At 31.5% G+C, this 23,717-nt stretch overlaps 1 protein-coding gene across 10 annotated transcripts in view; it reads right to left on the reverse strand.

The window, feature by feature from the left end:
- Positions 1–23,717, reverse strand: part of Pfrx (6-phosphofructo-2-kinase/fructose-2,6-biphosphatase) — a 181,204-nt gene that overhangs the window by 27,155 nt on the left and 130,332 nt on the right. For 3 of the 10 annotated variants that reach the window (XM_075380854.1, XM_075380851.1, XM_075380857.1), the window contains exon 10: positions 22,979–23,054. The exons of 5 other annotated variants lie outside the window; for them this stretch is intronic. In XM_075380854.1, coding sequence (XP_075236969.1) covers positions 22,979–23,054 — 76 coding nt within the window. Of the gene's footprint in view, positions 1–8,813; positions 8,962–12,515; positions 12,567–22,978; positions 23,055–23,717 lie in introns of those variants that run through there. 2 more of the 10 variants (XM_075380855.1, XM_075380861.1) reach the window with 2 other exon arrangements.

Raw genomic sequence — 23,717 nt, forward strand, 5'->3', positions numbered from 1 at the left:
ACAGCTGAAATGATAACAACCAACAACTAATAATGATGAGGGTAGAAAACATGCATACGTGTGCGCGCATTCATACATATTTTCCCATATGTTAATTGTAAATATATACATAAAATTTTATTTTATGTGATTAGAAACAAAAATAATTTACACTAAATGCATTAAAACCTATACGTTAAGATTTAAAAATCATAAATATAATTAAATTAAAAAAATGTCCAAAAAAATACAAAAAAAAAAAACCTTTGCTAAACAGCTCTTGAAATAAATTTGATAATCAACAAATCATTCAAAAATCATCTACAAATAAAATAACTTAAATCTAAAACTGAATAGCTTTTTCTACATAACATAAATCATCATCAATCGAAACAAAGGAAATAATGAATAAAATATTATAATGTAGTAATTATTATTAATAAAAAATACTTACAAAGCACTAAAACTAATTTTTTACTGATATAGAAGTAAAAACAACTTTGATCGAAAAATAAAAAGTATCATTTTAGGCAAACATGATTGGACATATAAAGTAACAAACAGTATTAATAATTTCTACTTCCAATCCAGAGAGCCTACCATGAACTAACACATGCCCCTTATACAACAAAGATTATAGTCTTAGACAAATAAGATAAAATTTCTTGAGGAAACCATATAACATGAATTGTAAACCAATCAAATATATATATATCGCCTCCCAAAACAATATTTATAAGACCAGGGAACTATAATTAATACACAGTTTCACAATTAAATAACAAAAAAAAATTAATAAATTAAATATTTCAAGACTATCAAGCAGAAATAAAATCGTTATTTAGAAATAAAAGTTTTCATCGCTGCTGAAAAGGTGATTTTCCTGACTATTTATTCCTCTTTTTATAAGTCAAATTTTTTTAAACCTTAGTCTCTGATAAATTAATTTTGTGATTAGTTTTAAGTGAATGTTGTATTACAACTGATATTTCAAGGTATTTATATAGAGCCAAATGCTTCTTCATCCTAATTTCAATCTTTCTTTTAATTATCGATTTGTAATGTTTAATAACTATTATTTATCTAACATTTCTTCACTACAATATTAATAGTAATATACACTACATCCTCCAGTTTATCTCCACACAGATTGTATAATATGTTGTTATTGGTACCAGGGCTTGCACGCTTCACTGATCCTGAGAGTTTCATTGGTGACAGCTTAGCTAACGATAGGGCCTCCGAAGCTGATAAGATAAAAGGTTAGGGAGCCAGATTAAGAACTCTAAAGAAGTATTATTTTCTCATGTTAGAAACAGATTTACAGTACTGTCTCTCTGTATGTTAAGGGTGAGATCAAACAGCATCTGTTTTCCAGGTTAGGGATGACAGATGACAGGTGAAAGGTAAAAGAACATCACCTCTCGATGTTATCTAAGTTTTATAATTATGGTATAGCTCTCTGTAAAATGTTCTTGATGTAAAATTGTTTCCCATTTGGATTTCATGGGAAGTTCTAAAAGAGGTTAGGTAATCAGCTAAAGAAAGGAGTCATCAGAAGATTAAAATATGTAAACAGATATGTGGAATGTATGGACACTTTTGTACAGAGGAAGTAAGCAACTTTTTAAGGAGATAAGAATAAACAGAACGGCTGTAACTGAATTTAGTGAAGTTAGATTGCAAGAGAAAAGTTAAATTGTTAGCAATAATCTTAAAATACACTATAAACAAAATAAAAAAGAAGAAATCTTTAAGATAATAAAAAAACCCAAGAATCAGCAAAATATATACAAACAACAATTTTTCCCTAATGATAGGATAATTGCTTTCATAAGATTTACATTTAAGATGCAAATCTACCAAGAATTAATATGAAAATGAAGACAGAATAGCAGTTGAAGTAACGTACAAACAGGCAGTGAATAATGTAGAAAAGGAAGATAAAGATTGCTATAACAATGGAGAATTGGAATATTATGGTAGGGGAACGGAAGGAAGAACAAATAGTGGACATATAGAATAGAAGAGGAAAAAGTGATATTGAGTTTTTAAGGAAATAAAATGTTTGAATTAAATATTTATTTTAAAAATCATAAAAGGAGACTGTACGCATGTTAAGCACCAGTAGATGAAAACAAATATGAAATTAACTATTTATTTGCCAAAAGCTAACATTAATTACATTCTAGTAGCAGAAATAAACGCAGTACTGAAGTAAGCTAAAGAAGAAAGCATATTTAAATTAATAGAATCTGTAAAATAGGAGGTATTAGAGGATATGCAAAAAGCAATATTGCAAATGAATTTTGGGTAAATATAAAAAAAATTCCATAAAACAGTAACAGAACATAATTATCAGCTTCATTAAAGGAAAGAAGAATAAAGAACGCAAGGGTTACTGAAGAGATGATGAAACATGAAAGACAAGAAAATACAAGAGTGCAAAAACTGAAGAAGTTAGCCTCTTAATATAGACCGATTGAAATAACTCATTTAAAGGGGGAAAAAAATTGTTACCTGGACTTTTATAAGTAGAAATGGTAAAGGGGCTTATAATAAATGTAAAAAAAATGTGTAAGTGGGGATGGTGGAGGGTTGCCTTGGGGGCTTGAAAAGGGGTGAAAAATCGTATTACTGCGACTTCTGGTGAAAGTTGACATCAAAAAAATTTGTGGTTATTTAAGACACAGAAAGGTATACTTTCACCTAGTTTTGTCAAAATTAAATTATTTTTGCGGAAAATACAAATAAAAAAAGGAAAAGATTTTTCACATTTTTCTTGGAAATTTTGAGGTTATGTTAAAACGTTACCTCTACAGAAGTTGTAGATTTTTGCATGATTTACAACTTTTGTACTGGAAATTTTTTTTTTAACTATCAACCACCAAATCACCCCTCCACCGCCTCCACTCCTGTATTTATTATTTTTACATTTAATATAAGATCCTTTACCACTTCCACTTATAAAAGTCCAGGTAACAATTTTTTTTTTAAAGTGTAATTTGGTTGGACTATCTGCATCTTTACAGAAAACTGAAAAAAGAATTTACAGTAACAAAACAATTACAGAAGAACGACTAGACATACGAGAAAGAATCTAAGCCTAAGTATGGATTTAGAAAAAAACAAAAGATGGTAAGAAGTGAAATACAGAGTGTCCCACAAAGAGACTTTCAGAATACGGTCTACTGATGAAAATAATAAATAACATTCATACAAACATAGGTCTGAAAACACTTTGTTTTCGAGTGATGGCTAGTGAAAGATTTCACCAGTATTTCAGCTGTTCTAACAAAATGGAGCCCTACTATAATTTTTGGGACCCAAATTAAGGAGTAAAGTTGGTGGTTTCTTATAATTTGATATGGAAAATAAGATAAAACAGGTTCCAGAACTATAACTCCAGTAGTTTTTAAGATATCTAATGTAAAACACACTAAATTTTGTGTCAAAAAAAGTTTTTTTTAGATTTGTAGTACAATAGCTTCGTTAACTGACTAATAATAAATCATGAAAGATTTACTAACAAAACTTGGGGAACTTAACTTTAAAAAAATAATGTAACAATCAATAAAAAGAAAATAAAGCCTTTTAAAATCAGTTTTTTATTAAAGCAAAACAGGTGAAAAATAGACAGAAAATCATTTTATTTTTTCTGTACTTAATAAACATTATTCTTAATATAGCAAAACAAAAAAATAAAATAAATGGAATTATAAATGGTAACAGAATAACAAACCTCAGTTACAGTAATTGTTTGAAATTCCCTCCTTCACAATGTACACAGCACTCTGCCAGACATAAAATATTTCTGGTGACTCTCCATATCATCTCAGGATCATTTAGTATAAATTCAATAGTATTTTGTATTTTAATGAGTAACTCTTATTTAGTACTAACATTTTGTCAGTATACTATTGTTTTCATATGGCCCCAAATGAAGTAATTTAGTGATGTTAGGTGAACGTGGTGGCCAATTGATTGGTCCACCACATCCAATCCAGTTTAAGAAATTAACATTCAAGTGATTTCTAGCTACTAAAGAAAAAAGTGGCATTGCACCAACGTGCTGGAAAATCATTTGCAATCTAGTTTGTAAGTTACACCCTTCAAAAGAGCTAGCAAATTCTTTTTTCAAGAAATGAACATATGGATCTTCTGTAAGGTTTTCACTGAAAAAAAAAATGATACCAGAATTTTGTCATAAATAATGCCACACCAAATATTAATGAGAAATCTACATTAGAAAGTAGTTTCCAGAGTACCATGTGAATTGTCTTCACTCCATAAACAACTACGTTTCTCGTAAAAGTGGCTTCATCAGTAAATAAAATTGAATTTACCTTATCAGCGTTTTCTAGAAGCCAATAATATAAGTTTAACTGCTGGGGGTAATCTGTTGGCTGCAAATTTTGAACCTTCTGCAGGCAGAAGGGATAAAGATTTTCTTTCCATAGGATACGCCACACTTTGTTTTTCAACAAACCAGAGCAACATGAAATTCACCTAGTATTAGTGCCTGGGGTTATGCTGAATCATACAATGTTCATCATTAACATGATGATCTACTTGGTGTTCAACAGAAAAAAAACACGTAGGAAATAACCCTTTTGTTCATAAATGCTGATCAACAAAGAATGATTTACAAAGAATGTTTATTAGGTACAAAATTATGTTTATTATGCACAATTCTGTCTATTTTTCATCTGTTTTTGATTCAATAAAAAAATTGATTTTTCAAAGTTTTATTTCCTTTTTATTGGCTGTATTTACATTATTTTTTGCAGAATTGAATTCTGTACAAAGTTTGTTACTAAATTTTCTGCGATTTATTAGTCATTTAACAAAGCTATTGTACTACAAACCTAAAAAAAACTTGCTTTTCAACACCAAATTTTCTGTTTTAGGTTGGATATCTTAAAACTAGTGGAGTTACAGTTCTGAAACCTGTTTTATCTTATTTCCCAGCTCAAATTACATAAGAAACCACCAACTTTATACCTTAATTTGGGTCTCAAAAATTACAGTAGGGCTTCTTTTTGTTAGAAGAGCCAAGATCCTGGCGAAATCTTTTGCTAGCCGTAACTCAAAAACAAAGCGTTTCTAGACCTATGTTTATAAGAACGTTTTTCATTATTTCTACTGCATAACATGTTCTGAAAGTTTCTTTGTGGGGCACTCCATATAAAAGAGTAAAGCCAATAACTTTTGATAAATGGAGGAAGAGAATAGGCTTACGGAAATTGCCAGTACAAACAGCAAAGTGTTATATAGGGAGGAAATGGTAATAAAAGATGGAAAAAGTTCATAAAAGAACTAAACTGGTTGACAGAAAATCCAAATGAGTTTCTTGTAAAGATCACAATGAGATGGAAATGTGTGAAGAAAGAGAAACAATCCTAAGATGAGAAATTTTAAAAACAGTGAAGAATGCAAAAGCTGGGATGCCAACAGAAATGATTAAGGTATATTAATGAAGAAATGTTAAAAGAGATGGTGAAATTATTACTACAATCTAAAATGGTGGTGAGAAGATTTTTTAAAACAATAATGATTCTGATCCCTAAAAAGCATGTTCCAGTTACAGGTCAGCTAGTGAGGTGGCTAAAGAAAAGCTGTCCTGATTCTATATGAAACAATCAATCAAATGAGACTGCTGAACATCATTCTGATCATTTCTATCTAATATGACAGATTGTAGTCTATATTACAATATTTGTACTGATCGACCACTGTATGGAACTGTAACTGCAGAAAGTTACAAAATGAAATGGCTGATGAGAGAAACAGTCAGTAAACTAACTTGCATCAAAAGGTTTCTTCAGAGGGCACTTCTTTCATGTCATACTTCTTCAGCAATCAATGTTTTTGCTAATGTGCCGTGTACAATACATAGCAAAACTATTTCTTTGGGGGAGAAAACGCTTTCATGTTATCACCCAGGCCAAAAAGTAACAAAAAGGCCCTTCTCGGATATTAAAACATTAATAGAATAAGGTTAAAAATATAATAATAACAAGATTAAAACTAAAATAATAAAAAGAAATTTAACTATAAAATATGTAACATGAATAACGACATAAAATTTATTGTACAAAATTATGTTTATTATGTACAAAAATAGACAGAAAATTTTCTGTCTATTTTTCGTCTGTGTTTGGTTCAACAAAAACCAATTTACTTTACCGATAAAAAACCAAGTTTTATTTACTTTTTATTGGCTCTACTTGCATTAATTTTTTCAGAATTGAATTCAAGGTTTGCTGAATTCTAGGTTTTTTGAGTCTAGAATATTCTTATCATTTCTTAGGATGTGTCGAATGACCCTCAGTAATTTAAATTTGCAATGTAAGGCCACATAATATATGCAGTCCACAAGGAGTCAAGGAGTGTGGCGCAGTCAAGTGGCAGTCGAATTGTACGCATAGTGGTGTGTTTTCTGCCAACATCAGATATCTATGTTTAGCTCTATTATGACCTAATCGCAATTGGCACCGGACCACTTCCTCTTGGAGAAATTTTCTGCATGAAGAGTCTGATGGTAATGCCATATCTTTGACGTGTTGGAGTTTATTATTCACTGTTGCAGTCCAGTCACCTTGCCATCTTCTTCGAAGAGTATGTTAAATGGAATTAATAAAACTAATAGTTCGAACTCGAGTGGTGAAAGATGGTTGAATAAATGCATCTTTAGCAGCGGAATCGACATGTTTGTTACCCACAATTCTATCATGGCTAGAGATCCAGCAGAAACCCATTTGTGTGTTGTGATTATTCAATTCAGCGATTGTATTATGAGTCTCGGTGATGATACAATGTCTAGAATACAAATCTTCTAAAGCTTGGAGAGCGCTACACAAATCGCTACAGGTAAGGATGTGATGATGTTTTGATTTAATGATATTCAAAGCCATATTGATGGCATATATTTCAGCAATGAAGGCACTTGTAATACCAGATAGACCAACCGTATAAGTTCTGTCATATACAACAAAAGCACATCCAACAGTACCATTCTGCTTCGACCCAACTGTGTATACTACTGTGTCTGAGATTGTCTCGGACAAAAAATGGTAAAATGTTTGCTGAATAACAAGAGGAGTTGTTAATTTTTTATTATATATGGTGAGGTCATAATATGTTTGGAGTCGAGTCTATGCAGAGAATATGAACAGGGATAGGTCGGGAAAATAGAAGGTGTGTTAAAATTTAAAGGTACATTAAATACTGAGTACAGATACCTATCGGTGCTGTATTACAGTGGTTTTTATATGGCTGGAAATAAGGGTTTTAAGGACTGCTTAAATAACTGGGCAATTTGGTTGTCCTTTAAGACAAGCAGAGTAAGATGGTAGCAGATAGTCCAGGCTATCCCAAAGTGATGGCTCACTGCAATCAACAAGCATGCTTGCAACAGGGCTTCATCTAAATGCACAAGCAGCAAGATGAAGAAAAGAGTGGTGTACAGCATTCAGCATCTTAAGTACGGGATGAGGTGCTGGAAAGTAGACAATACAACCATAATCCAAATGAGTCCGAACAAAAGAGTAACAGAAATGTAACATACATGAACGATCATCTTCCTTCCCACTTGGTGTTGCTAATGACTCGTACATCTACGTGCAAATATTACACGCTATAAAAAACAAAGTATATTTTCGGATCATCGACATGGACCATTATAATTTATTGCAAAACTACTTTTTTGAAAACTATTTTATAAATTAAAAAATAGTCAAATGGACTGAATTATGAAATTCCTATTTTTAAGTGTACATTAAAAACAGGTTGATTTATATTTTAGAGCTTAAATTAACACATTTCAACTGTTTTAGGTTAGTTTATTAGAATAAAAATAATAGCATACATTAATAAATAAAAAAAGAACATCAAGTTTGGATCAATTTTATATGAATGTTATTACAATAATATTATTAGTAATTACTAAAAAATTATGTATTCACCGATGTCTACGTGTTTTTAAAGTTGAATTTTATGTGCATTTCAGCATATAAAAAAATAACATAACATGTAAAATTCATGATTTTTACAGATTAATTATTTTTGTAACTATTTTTCTATGCGATTCACTAATTCAGATTAACAATAATTTTTTTCTTTTTCTGTTTAGCCTTTGGAACTACCATAAGGTATTACTTCAGAGGATGATACGTATGAGTGTAAATGAAGTGTCTTGAAATGTAGTCTTGTACAGTCTCAGTTTGACCGTTCCTGAGATGTGTGGTTAACTGAAACCCAACCATCAAAGAACACCGGTACCCACAATCTAGTATTCAAATCTGTATTAAAGTAACTGCCTTTTCTAGGATTGATCTTAGAACTCTAGACTTTGAAATCAGCTTATTTGTGATGACGAGTTCACCACTACACCAATTCCAAGGGGAGATTGACATTACTTGCCAGATTGCAAAATGTCTTTTTAACATACCATTATTTAATAATTTCTTTATTTTCTTGTACGCTATAATTAACATTGAATGTATACAAAGATATAAATGTGAATATATACAAAATAAATAGATCGCAAAATATTCATATTTATTTTATTCTCATAAAAACAATGTTATAAAATAAAAACAATTGTTCTATGTGCTGTATTTAATCGTATTACAAACATAATTACACAGTATCTTACATGTTTTATGATGAAATATTTAATATATAAAAAAAACTAACTGTGAATCGTAATACCCTGATAAACTTATGCTTTATTAACAATAATTCTTATACAGAAAAATATCAGTCACAATTTTAATAAAATCCCTGTAATATAATTACAAAAAAGTTATAACTGATTTAAGTACTAAACTAAATATTTGGGAACAGTAACCACAGATGTAAAATCAATTGAATTATTTATTCAGCTTTCAATAAACCTCTGATCACAGAAGATTTTGGGCTAACCAAATACACTAATGTTTTATTAATTTTAAAACTTACAGCCAAACTCTCCAGAATCTGTAATGGCAGAATATACACTAAATAAAATATAATGCCACCGGGATCTACTAATTATAACAGTAAGAAAGTAAAGTATCTATTAAAAGAATATTTAACTGTTTTCTACAACAATCGATCTAATTTAGGAAATTAACAACTGTAAGAAACACATGGTTTAAATTTGAAAGAAAATAAAAGAATTCTTATATTCACCTTGTTTTCATTTTTAAATAATTTTCACTATACAGAAAATAAATAAATTTGCAAACTTTAATTTCACTTTTTTTTTTTTATGTAAATAAAAACTGGACTGCTAACCCAAACAAATTAAACTTATTTATAATTTTCTATGATAACTCAACTAATATCTATCTTCAAAAATAAAAGTAATTATAAAAATTTATAACCTTGCTTAGTGTCACTGTTGCAGCTAGATGAAAGAGTTTCATGTTATTTTAAATTCAGATTAATTACTGAAAAATTATATATAGGCCGGCTTATTCCAGTTTGCGAATAGTTAAATAATACACACTAACAAAACTTAAGCGAGAATACAAGCTATGCTATCCACCTCTCTCCCAGTTTTCATCAGGTTGAAATCACTGCAGTAATAATTATTTATAACTTGTACAGTATATCTATGAGTATTGTGTGTTAGTAAGGTGAATGGATTTAAATTTCAGTACAGAACAAACCAATAACAAAGTAATTATCCCCGTTTTAATTAAAAAATTATTTTGTTTCATTATCAATAAAATGAACTATTTTTATCGTAGTATTTACTAAAAATGTAAAGTAATTAAAATCTATGTGCATTATTTATATTCTTTGATAAATTAGGGCATTTAAAAAAAAAGATTTATGATTTTTCATTTTATTTACACTATAACATCTGATATTTACAGTTGAAAAATTTATTCATCAACTTGACCCTGACCTTATATTAAAAAATATAAAAAAATAAACTAGTTAATTTCTTATTTTTAAGAAAACTGAGTGTTCGGATTTCTTTTTGTTTTACAATCACATACGTTCATGAACTTTTAAATTCTGAAACTTCTATTTATTAGAAAAAATAAAATAAATAAATTTATTTTATATTATTTCAAAATAAAATAAATTTTTCATATTACAATTATATAAATATACAGAGGCTTGCAGAAGTTTAATGACACCTCTATAAAATAAATATATGTGTCTTGTTCTTATTGTCTATGTTCTAAGTTGTGATTGGTGCCAGCTGTGCTGTTGTCTGCTGCTAGAGTGCCTATCGGCAGGAAAACCGCCATTATTAGTGTTAACTCAAACTACGTGGTGTACGGACATATGTTCATTTTTATTGAGTAATACAATGTTGTATTATTCCTGAACCAGCAAATAAAACAGTCTATTTAACAAATTACATGAACTGATTTTTGTTTTCGAAAAAGGTTTATATATGATATATATTAAAAAAAAAACTAACTATAAAACTATATAATTTAGGGTTAACTTAGTGTATGAAAAACATGTAATTTTATAAAGCTTTTTATTATACTTTTATAATTTGAGAAAAGAAAAATTCTAAAGGTAATAATCATTTGAGCTGTAGGGGCACCAACATTATTTTGATTTTTTAGAAAGGTTTGCAGAAATTGTTCGACCGATCATTATTTTGAAAACAGCAATACAAATTTTAAATTTCACAGCAATAAAAATTTCAGGTGCATCTACTGCCATTAAAAGTGTTATTTTGGCGATATTATCGACCGATTTCTGCTAAACTGAGAATAAAATAATACTGTTTGGTCAGATTAGCATTATAAGTGTTGGTTTTTAACTTGGCGAAAAATATTAGTGTGCAAGTTAAACAGCAAGTAATTAGCATACAGAAAAGTAATAGAATGTGTTGGGAAACTGCCAAAACATTGAAAATATGTGTACAGTATGCGACTAAACTATTTATTGTAAAAAAGAAAGTTGTTAATGACCAGAGACAATTCACGGCACTTAACTGAAACTGGAATCCAGTCACAATTTGCATTCCCTGAGTTTCATTTGTACAAAGTGCTCAAAGTTAATGCCACCTTCGGTTTTGAAAACAAAAATCAAACTGTCAAAAAGAAGCCTGGAGAAGCTGTCAAAAAAAAAGCTTGTTTATTTAACAGGAGGGCAATCTGTTCATCATTAATTGTAAACAACCCCCGGGTTTGCTTTGAAGTCAATAATATTTCATTTTTGATAGTCCGGCTTGCAGACTCGATCTAAAAGCAGAAATATTTCTGCTAATATTTATAAATAAATGTAGGAATATTCACAAATATTTGTAAATGTTTTGAAAGTGTCAAACTTTTGCAAGCCACAGTTACTGTTGGTCTTAAATCACTTAAACCTTAAGCAGTTAGGAGAGAAAAAACTGAAGTATATATTTAAAGTACATGAATAAGCAAGATACAGTTTAAACAGTGTTTAACAGGCTTTCAAATCTCTTAATATGGTTGTCTGCAATCTGCAATAACAAAACTTCAGTACTTTTCTGTCTAGCTAATATTGAAATAACATAAATGATGTGTAATAGCAATTATTTGCTTTGGTTAAATCTTCAACAACATTATGATTCACAATTGCTCAAACATATCATAACAGGTGATGAAACATGGTGTATGGTGATGATATTGAAATGAAGCTCCAATTATCACAATGGAAGCTTCCTGAAGAACCAAGATTGAAAAAAGCATGCAAAGTTTGATTGAATGTTTAGATTCTCCTTACTTGTTTTTTTGATTCCAATGACATCCAATATGAATTCTTACAGAAGGTTATATGATCAATAAACAGTATTATTTAGCAGTTTTTTTACATGAGACAATCCGAAAAAACAACATGTGTGTGCAAACAGTTCTTGGATTTTGCACAATAATAACACTTCAGGTCATATTTCACTATTAATTTGAGATTATTTAGCCAAAAATAATATGATGCTAATTCTGTAGCCACTATATTCTCCACTCTTTTCTACTGATTAAGAGAAAATGACAATTTGCACCAATAGAAGAAATAAAGAAAAAAATTGTCAAGTGAACTTGAGGCTATATCAAAACTTGCTTTCTACAAATGTTTTAATTTTTGAAGAAACTCTGGCCTAAGTATGTTACATTTCTGAGGGACTACTTTGAAGAGGACAACTATCAATACAGGGAAAGTAAATTCTTTGTGAAAAAATTAAAATTTCATAATTTTTTGATCACACCGCATACACTGGCATAATTGTGAAAGTGTTTCAATAACACATCTTGTTTTTCATATATTTAGAATTTTACTCATTCATAAAACTAATCTTTAATAACTGAAGGCAATAGTAATAGGCATTCATATTAATAATAATAATAATAATAAACTGTATAACTTTAAAAAAAAATAGTCATAATAAATACATTAAAAAATACTTTCACATGGTTAACAGAAATTACACATGCGCGCGCACACACACACACACACACACACACACATAAGTAAATTTCTTCTTTAATTAAGGGAGAGGAGCTGTGCATAAGGTGAAGTATGATCATGTATACAGAATAAACAGGGGATATTAGTCCCCACCCATCTTAACCGTTTTGTGTACTCAATGGCATCTCTAAATCCTAAGCAGACAAAAAAAAGAACCAAATGCAATTTTAATACCTTTTTTTGTTTTTTGTAATACAAGGTGTAAATATCTATACTAGTAATTAAATACAACAAAAATCATTTTGAATCAATATCAAAATTAAATTACATTTTATGAGTACAGAATTTATCAAATTCAGATTAACAATTTTGTAACAGCAATAGTGTGCAAAGTAAACATACTACTAACAGCTGAAACAATTATTACTCTTTGTTCCCTTTTCCTTAAAACAAAGGTTATTTTTTTCAAGGGTTCAATCAAAATCAAATGCTAAAAAAATTATTTTGAAGATTTAAAATTTTTTTTTTAAATTTGATTTTTTCATCATCACATTTATGTGTTTGAAATAATAGGGTAGTGTAATTACATATATACCTATTAATATTTGAAAAATAAAGATTTTCATCAAAAAGTTATCAAGGTTTGTTTTAATAGTAATCAATAATAGACTAAAAATAAAATAACTTATCAAGTTACTTCCAATCTAGTTTCCTTTGAAATAGTTCCCTAGTGAGTCTAATACTCACTATTGGCGGCAATAAAATTGCCATCAGCTATGGTACTGGTTTCTTCAATACGTCTTCTTCGCTGTTAAATTGAAACCCTTTCAGTATCATATTCAGCTTGGGAAATAACCAGAAATCATAACTAGGCATGTCCATGTGTAAGCTTGACCAAGAAACCCAGGATCAGACATAATGAACAGGACAAGTGAGTTATTGTGATACAACTGATTTCCGCAGATTCTCATCTCTTGCACCAAAAGATGATGCAGAACCGTCAGAAAATTTTTTTTAAGTCTGGCCTTCTAGTGTGTACTTGTAAGGCACAACTACACAGTAGTTCGAAAGAGTTAGCATCACTTCTGCTTTGCTCTTTACTTGTCTTGCTTTTTTAATCTCATCGATGATGGTGACTTCCACTGTGATGACAGAACTTTGGCTTATGTGTAGTACCAGTATCGCCCAAGATTCATCACCAGTATGTTCTTAGGGAAGTTAGGATTACTGACAAGGCACTTTACTATATACATGCAACATCAAACTGAATTTCTCTTTATTCAAGAGAAAGCAGCTTTGGCACAAATTTCACTGCCACTCTGTGTTTGCCCAAACCATCAGTTAAAATTATCTGTACAAAACCATTGTTAATCCTATTGTGACTTGCAATTTCTCGAATGGTCTGCCAACTATTCCGCTATCAAACCACTTTTTTTATGACACATGGATTTTAGCTTGTTGATAGCCAATCAATATGCTGATCACTCTCCATTTAAGTTTGTCATTTTGAAATTCTATTTTTTAATTTATGTATGGAGAGTTACAACCTGTAGCTTCATGAACTGTTTTACTTTGGGTATTGCCATGCTTTTCATAAAATTTGATTTAATAATGTTGTTTGAAATGTTATTATTATGGACAAAATAAAACATGAGTACACATTACACTAACACACACACGCACGCACGTAACGGCTGCTAGACAAAATCTGTTGTCTATAAGGTAAAAAAAAAAAAAAATGTGAAGACAATTTTTTCATATTCATGTAATATGCTTATGCCTATCATATAAGTACCTGTATAATATGTTGTACTCTACCAAGTTTTACCATTCTCATTTGATTACTTTTTGGGAAGAAAGATACAGTTGGATACTTTTTTTCAGAAACTATTGGCTACAAGTTATTTTATCGCTTGATATATACTATTTTATCACAGAAATTAAAATCCATTTTTTTAACGTACAGTATTTAAAAAAAATGTATACACAGTTTGAAGAGTTATACTTTATTAAAGAAATCAGTTATGGAAATGGTTTTTTTTCATAAAAAATACATTTTCACAAATACATGATGCTTGTTTATTTTGTTTAAGTAAACGTAACTAAACATATAAACATTCAAAATGACCAACGTTAACATTAATACACATATGGCAACAGTTTAATACACATCAACATGCTAACTTTACCTATAGCTATAGGTAACAGTAACATGTTAACTGCATTTTCAATTTTCTGCCTCAGCTGCTGCATTGTGCTTTATAGCACATATAGTCAGTGTCTTTTAAAATACCACACCACAAAGGTAGAAGTTTAAGGATATATATATATATATATATATATATATATATATATACATTTTACTCTATCTTCTCTATCACTCAGGTAAGAAACTGTCAAAAAATTCCATTACATCAGATTGACGGTGGGGTGGACTCTCATCTTGATGAAAGTAGTATACACTTCTTCATCGATCAAAAAGGTTACAAAGAGCAGGAATAATGTTATTTTGTAATATTTGTAAGCAAGAGATGTAAGCGACAATCCCCTCAAAGAAAAATTGCCTGACAAACCCTCTAGAACAGGGATGAGCAACCTTTTTTCACAAGGGGCCAACTACAAATATAAAAAATTTTGTGCGAGCTGCATATAAGAAACGTATTAAAACATGAACACTTGATGATAAACACAAATTTCTTTTTAACAAAATGAAGCAAATAGCAATTCTATAAAAAAATAATACAAATAAAACATATGATAGAAATACTGTAAAAAAAAAAAAAAAACAGCAAAAGATAATTATTATGGGAAAAAATCTCAAATAAATTTTAACGAGAAGTTTGGCATTTGCAACCAATTGGTCTATATTTGCAGAAATAGACGACACAACTTGCATGCAGCATTGTACATCATTTAGCCTCAATCGGTTTTCACTTTTAATTATATTGATTGAGGAAAATAACTGCTCGCAAACATAAGTACTTTAAAAAAAGTCATGATTTGCATCACATGTGTGACTAATTGTGGACATTTTTGGAAAATCATGTAATTTTATAAAACTTTTGGATGTTCCCATTCTGAAATTTATTTCTCAATTCAGTGTTGTTTTGTATATCTATCGATTCTATTTGTAAACACATTCAGAATGTTTAATATGTTCAGAACGTTTAATATTGACGTTCCCACGTCAATATTAAATGGCGAGGAAAAAATATTAAAACTAAGAACAGTTTTTCCTATCTAAATATTTTAAATCGCGATTCAAATTTGATTATTAATTTTTGTATTTGCTGAGCATATTTCGTGTTTCTGAAGTAGTTTTTCCTTGAAGTTCCATATTTAAATCATTCAGATGCTGAGTTATATCGACAAGAAAGGCAAAATCACACTCCACTCTATCGTTGAATTGTGGAAATGGATATTCTTTTATTTCCACACACAATTAAATATCATTTTTATCCTTTTTAGCATAGCACCTCTATTCAACCAAATACTTCTATGTTATAAATTATATCACTATATTCGCTTTTGAAAAATTTTAAAAATTGTTTAATTGGCAGTGATTTAATGCTCGAGATTTGAGAAAATTAATAAGTTTTTTATAGGCGTGGTGACATTTGGCGTATTTAATGTTTTTGCCCAAAGATTCTGTTGGTGAAATATACATTGACTAACAAATATATCTCTCCCTGTCGAGATTTTAATTTCATTAAATAACAATTCTGTGACTCCTGCATTCATGCTTGCCATTGCTTATGCTCCATTGGTTGATATGCCTGCCGACAATCTTTTCCAATGGTATTGATAAGTTCTCCAACAGCAATTTTAGTACATTGTACAGGTACAGGTACTTGTTGTAGTTTTTGTTATTGACATTAATGAACCCAGTTCTTCAGTTATACTAAAATTGGAATCAATTCCTCTTACAAATATCGCTAGCTGTGAGGTGTCAGCTCTTATCAAGTGCCAAGGAATACCATTCAAATTCTTTAATGTGTTCATCTAAAATTGCAGTAATGTTTTCAGACAGGTCTTCAATTCTTCTTCCAATTGTAAATCTTGACAAACTAATTTTGGAAATAATAATGACTTTTTTATTAGGATAAGCTATTTCTGCAACAGCAGTTAAACATTCTTTAATCATTTCTCCATCAGCAAATGGCTTCATTTTTTTGGCTAAAATTTGACTAACAGTGTAACTAGCTTTCAATACCAAATCTGATGAAAAACTTTGAGCTTTAAATATATTTTGTTGTTACTTTAGGCGTTTCTCCAATTGATTACATTTATCTTTCTGCATTTAGCTTGGGTGTTCTTATAATTTGTCATATTTTGTCTCATAATGCCGTTTAATATTATATTCTTTTAACAAACAAGGATACTAAATCCGAGCATAAAAGACAGCCTTATCTTTTACACGAGTGAAAAAATTAACCAATAACCATTTTTCATTAACCCTTGACTTTTTCCATCCCCAACTTTGTCATTTTTTATTTGTTTAGAGTAAATTTTTGCAACTATAAAAATAGGACAAGTGTTTATAAAAAAAATCACAAGAAAATTAATTTTCAGTCAATGCAATTAGTTTTTAAATTTAAAAATACTGCTTACCTTTTTTTATTACAACGACTAACACTAACAGGTCACAAAAATAGTCAATACAAAACACACAAAAAAGTTCTATGATTTGTGAAGAAAACTTTTAATTAAACTTGAACAACTATCACGAAACTAGCAGTCTGCTATGATTGCGAAAAACTGTCACTAATGTTAGTATGGTGTGCATGTCAGATGGAATGGGACACCACGACTAAGGGAAGATTCCTGTACAAGTTTATACGGGATCTGGGGAGATGGTATGCCTCGAGTTCGTTTTTAAGGGCAACACATGCCCAGGTGCTCACCAACCATGTTAATTTGGACCAATATCTGTTTCGGTTCCACCTGGCAGCTGATGAGTTGTGCATCTGTGGGGAGGTCCAGTCAAATGAACACCTGATGTTTGACTGCCCTGCTCTTGGAGACCTAGAGACTGGGCCACCCTGGAACTTAGAGGTCAAGGGGAAAATTGGCCCATTCACAAGCAACGAGTCAATATGGTGAGAGCCGCATTGTCGGACCGTGTGGGACTTCCTTGACGCAATTACTATGTTCAACCGACATCAGTAATTTACTTAAAGGAATGACTCCAACCGCACAGCTGTCGGAAGCTAACATTGAGACATATGGCTGACCACCAGCAAATTAGGGCTCCAAGCGCTTTAATGTGGTGGACAGGTATTTGCTGGCATTCAGCAACCTAGGCATGGCAGTGAATTGCTGTCTTGACGAAGAAAATTTTAATTTATAGATGTCATATATATTTTTAGTAGTTGTCGGGGTGTGTCTACCCATTTTAGAAATATAGGACAAGTGAGTGGTTGGGACAAGTAAGCCGGTGGTGTATGGCACCGTACTTAGTTCGCTCATGCCATTAGGTAAGCTCTAAGAGCTATTTAGGACACTGGTCGCTAAACTGTTTTGAGGCTCAGTAGTTGTTTGTGGCACAGACATTCGGTCTTATGCTTTAGGGCAACCGAATGGGGTGGTGGTGGGAGAAATACCAAGCAAACCAATCTTTCATACAATATAGGTATGATATATCATTGCTTTCTAATGGCTGGTTCATGGTAATCGAGGTGGAAAAGACGTTTTACTAGATTTTTAAATGAAATCAGAATTTTTGGTAAATTTTAAATTAACTTTTTAGTGGTTAGATTTATATTAATATTTTATATAATAAAAAAGATTCATACTACTATTTTCTCTAAGATTAATTTTAAAGGGATTTTAAAATAAATTCAAAAAATAAAGTTTGTTATAATAATATAAGACTAATTTTACTCAGTTCTATAAAGTTTTCTCTTTCCTTAGACTATAAGTGGGAGAATAATTTGATATTAAACAAATTACTTGATATTAAAATTTTTATAATGATTCACCTTCCTGCTTTTTTTAAATTCCTGTATACGAGGGTTATTTTTTTTTCAAGGTCCAATCGGTCACGAAATTAAAACCACAGTGAAAATAAAAATATTTTTATTTGTAACAAGTACTTACATAGTTATGCTATTTCTCTATATAGTCACCCCTCTAATTTAGACATTTGTCGTAGCATGGTACCAACTTTCCAATACCGTCGTCATAGAACAGAGCCGCCTGTGTTTTCAGCCATGTTTCTATGCTGGTCTGCAGCTCAATATCTGTGCCAAAATGTTGTTCTCGTAGCCAGCATTTCATGTTAGCAAAGAGGTGAAGATCGGATGGAGCCAAGTCCGGGTAGTAATGGTGGGTGATCAAACACTCATTGTCCATTCTCATTGTTTTGTGATGGTCAGCCAGCATCTTGGAAACCCATCTCGCACACAGTTTGCGGTTGAAATTTCAGGAAACGAATCACTCAATACAGAAATTGTGAACTATTTTCTCGAACTGCCTCATCCACTAGCTCAATGAGACCATCGGTTGACAATCGCTTCCTTCCCTGACCGCCTGCGTCATGAACATCTGTATGTCCTGCTTTAAAATTCCTGCACCATTGTCGCACTTTGCTGTCACTCATTGAAATTTCACCATACACATTACTTATTCGTCGATGAGTTTCAGCCGCATTACACCCCTCAGCCTGAAGAAATCAAATTACCGCACGCACTTCACACTTGGCGGGAGATGCTATTGTTGTTGACATGTTTATGTGCTAGCTGCGTGTTCAGAACTAAATGAAGTGATGCGGCATGATTGAAGGCCATACTAGAGACGCTGCGCAACATATATGCGCAAAAGTTCATCCGATTTTTGCCCGGGTTTTTATTTCGCGGCCGATTGGACCTTGAAAAAAAATAACCCTCATAGATTCATAAGCATTTGTTTAGTGAAATGGGATGTACATTGATTGCACAATTTAATATAAAAAAGAAATTAAAATGATATCATTAAAATTTAATTTTTTCAATGTCGAGCCAAAAGTTACAATGTTACCTTGCTGACTTATAAATTCACCTCATTTTTAATTATTTATATATTTTAAATCTTATTTTGTTAAATAAACCGAAGGTGCAACCATATCGGAGAAGTATCTGTTGAGAGCCAGACTAAGGAATGATTCCCGAAAGATGGCAGCAGCTCTTTCAGTAGTTGTTAGGGGCGTGAGTCAGGACGACTTAAACAGCCATATCAACATCACTCAGTCCTCTGAGTACTGCGCAGCTGAAAGCAATGGAAAACTACAGCTGCTTTTTTTCCAAAAAAATGAGGCTCTCTGCATTTTCATATAGCAATGATGGAGGCGCCTTCCTTGGTAAAATATTCCGGAGGTAAACTAGTCCCCCGTTCGGATCTCCGGGTGGAGACTACTAAGGAGGGGGTCACCAGAAAATTAAAAAATAACATTCTACGAGTCAGAGCGTGGAATGTTAGAAGTTTAAAAAAGGTAGGCTGGAAAATTTAAAAAGAGAAATGGATAGGATAAATGTGGATGTAGTAGGAATTAGTGAGGTTCGGTGGGAAGAGGAAGGCGACTTTTGGTCAGGTGATTTTAGAATAATAAACTCAGCTTCAAATAATGGGCAGGCAGGAGTAGGTTTCATAATGAATAAGAGGATAAGGAAGAGAGTAGAATATTTCAAAACGCATAGCAATAGAATCATTGTAATAAGGATAAAATCAAAACCTAATCCAACAATTGTTAACATCTATATGCCTACAAGCCCCCATGATGATGATGATGAGGTAGAGTGTGTATACGAAGAGATTGATGAAGCAATTAAACACGTAAAAGGAGATGAAAATTTAATAATAGTTGGAGATTGGAATGCAAACATTGGAAAGGGCAAGGAAGGAAATATAGTAGGTGAATACGGCAAGGAAGGAAATATAGTAGGTGAATACGGCAAGGAAGGAAATATAGTAGGTGAATACGGGCTGGGCAAAAGGAATGAAAGAGGGGACAGACGTATAGAGTTTTGCACAAAGTAGAATTTAGTAATTGCCAACACCCAATTTAAAAATCATAATAGAAGAATATACACTTGGAAAAAGCCAGGCAATACTGCAAGGTATCAGATAGATTATATCATGGTTAAGCAAAGATTTAGGAAACAACTCGTTGACTGCAAAATTTACCCTGGAGCAGACATTGATAGCGACCATAATTTGGTGATAATGAAATGTAAATTGGGATTTAAAAACCTGAAGAAAAGGTGTCAGATGAATCGGTGGAATTTAGAGAAGCTTGAGGAAGAGGAGGTAAAGAAGATTTTTGAGGAGGATATCGCAAGAGGTCTGAGTATAAAAGATAAGGTAGAAAATGTAGAAGAAGAATGGGAGAATGTTAAAAAGGAAATTATTAAACCAGCAGAAGCGAACTTAGGCGGAACAAGAGAACTGGTAGAAAACCTTGGGTTTCAGACGATATATTGCAGCTGATGGATGAACGTAGACAATATAAGAATGCTAGTGATGAAGAAAGTAAAAGGAACTACCGACAATTAAGAAATGCTATAAACAGGACGTACAAACTAGCGAAAGAAGAGTGGATTAAAGAAAAGTGTTCAGAAGTGGAAAGAGAAATGAACATTGGTAAAATAGACGGAACATACAGGAAAGTTAAGGAAAATTTTGGGGTACATAAATTAAAATCTAATAATGTGTTAAACAAAGATGGTACACCAATATGTAATACGAAGGGTAAAGTCGATAGATGGGTGGAATATATTGAAGAGTTATACGGAGGAAATAAATTAGAAAATGGTGTTATAGAGGAAGAAGAGTAAGTTGAGGAGGATGAAATAGGAGAAACAATACTGAGGTCTGAATTTAAGAGAGCATTAAACGATTTAAATGACAGAAAGGCTCCTGGAATAGACAGAATACCTGTAGAATTACTGCGTAGTGCAGGTGAGGAAGCGATTGATAGATTATACAAGCTGGTGTGTAATATTTATGAAAAAGGAGAAGTTCCGTCAGACTTCAAAAAAAGTGTTATAGTCATGATACCAAAGAAAGCAGGGGCAGATAAATGTGAAGAATACAGAACAATTAGTTTAACTAGTCATGCATCAAAAATCTTAACTAGAATTCTATACAGAAGAGTGAAAGAAGTGTTAGGAGAAGACCAATTTGGTTTCAGGAAAAGTATAGGGACAAGGGAAGCAATTTTAGGCCTCAGATTAATAGTAGAAGAAAGATTAAAGAAAAACAAACCAACATACTTGGCGTTTATAGACCTAGAAAAGGCATTTGATAACGTAGACTGGAATAAAATGTTCAGCATTTTAAAAAAATTAGGGTTCAAATACAGAGATAGAAGAACAATTGCTAACATGTACAGGAACCAAACAGCAACAGTAATAATCGAAGAACATAAGAAAGAGCCGTAATAAGAAAGTGAGTCCGACAAGGATGTTCCCTATCCCCGTTACTTTTTAATCTTTACATGGAACTAGCAGTTTATGATGTTAAAGAACAATTTAGATTCGGAGTAATAGTACAAGGTGAAAAGATATAGATGCTACGATTTTCTGATGATATAGTAATTCTAGCCGAGAGTAAAAAGGATTTAGAAGAAACAATGAATGGCATAGATGAAGTCCTACGCAAGAACTATCGCATGAAAATAAACAAATACAAAACAAAAGTAATGAAATGTATTAGAAATAACAAAGATCGACCACTGAATGTGAAAATAGGAGAAGAAAAGATTATGGAGGTAGAAGAATTTTGTTATTTGGGAAGTAGAATTACTAAAGATGGACGAAGCAGGAGCGATATAAAATCCTGAATAGCACAAGCGAAACGAGCCTTCAGTCAGAAATATAATTTGTTAACATCAAAAATTAATTTAAATGTCAGGAAAAAATGTTTGAAAGTATATGTTTGGAGTGTCGCTTTATATGGAAGTGAAGCTTGGACAATCGGAGTATCTGAGAAGAAAAGCTTTTGAAATGTGGTGCTATAGGAGAATGTTAAAAATCAGATGGGTGGATAAAGTGACAAATGAAGAGGTATTGCGGCAAATAGATGAAGAAAGAAGCATTTGGAAAAATATAGTTAAAAGAAGAGACAGACTTATAGGCCACATACTAAGGCATCCTGGAATAGTCGCTTTAATATTGGAAGGACAGGTAGAAGGGAAAATTGTGTAGGCAGGCCACGTTTGGAATATATAAAACAAATTGTCAGGGATGTAGGATGTAGATGGTATACTGAAATGAAACGACTAGCACTAGATAGGGAATCTTGGAGAGCTGCATCAAACCAGTCAAATGACTGAAGACAAAATAAAAATTAATTTTGTTAAATAAGCCTAAGCAATAACACACTCATTTTTCAAGGTTTTTTTTATTAAATCAATTTTTTACAACTAAATACTACTAAAGTTTTATAATATCTATATCAGAGAACTTCTACTGATAAATGTTTCTAAATGTATATGTAAGTATCAAAATATCCAAATGCGGATCTGGAGACATTGAATTATATTAAATTTACATAATGAAATAAAAAAGTAATGAGAATAATGAATGAGAACAGAAGCTTAATCAGAATATTTTAGAATAAAAAAACTAACCGGCCAAGACGTATCTGGAGAAGAGGCCTCTGATTAAAATAGTACCAGAAGAATTAGCGCAAGGTGCAAAGAAAAGCTGGAAAAGATTAAAAATGATAGTAGATCTAAAAGAAAATGGAAGCTATTAAAAATTTAAAAAATTCAAAAGGGAATAAAAAAGAAGGGATACATATGGGGTGTTTCATTTTAATTGCCCCAGGCAATTTTCTCATAAACTATGCACAATATAAAAAAATTATCTAAACATTTACATAGATTGGAGGGGGATACCTCATGGTGACCTTGTATTTGAACTTGATCATTATTCCAAGGTTAACAAGATCTTTTCAAATGGAATGACCTATTTTTTACTCCACCAATAAAAAGAGTGACAAATTTTACACTGGAATATGTGGTCTCAGATATGACCTTGATATTTTTATTGAAGGTCAAAAGGCTGACCATCAGATATATTGTTACACGGGTGCTGGATTCTTTTTGCAGATATTTACAGTCACCAGTTCCTAAGTCGTGAGAAAAGGATTGCTATCTGGTACTGTCTTGAATCAGCAAATTGTATTAATCGGATACTGGATGTGAATAACTCTTAAACCGTGAACGTTAAGAAGCTGGAAAAAACTAAACATAATCATAAGTCATGACTAAATTCAAGTAGGTGATGTTATATTTTTCGCTCTTTTCATTGGTGCTATCGAAAAAGGTAATTGCATTTAAAAAAACCTCAATGACCTTGGAACAA

The sequence above is a fragment of the Lycorma delicatula genome, chromosome 13 (genome assembly GCF_047948215.1).
Source record: "Lycorma delicatula isolate Av1 chromosome 13, ASM4794821v1, whole genome shotgun sequence".
NCBI classification, from domain to species: Eukaryota; Metazoa; Arthropoda; class Insecta; order Hemiptera; family Fulgoridae; genus Lycorma; species Lycorma delicatula.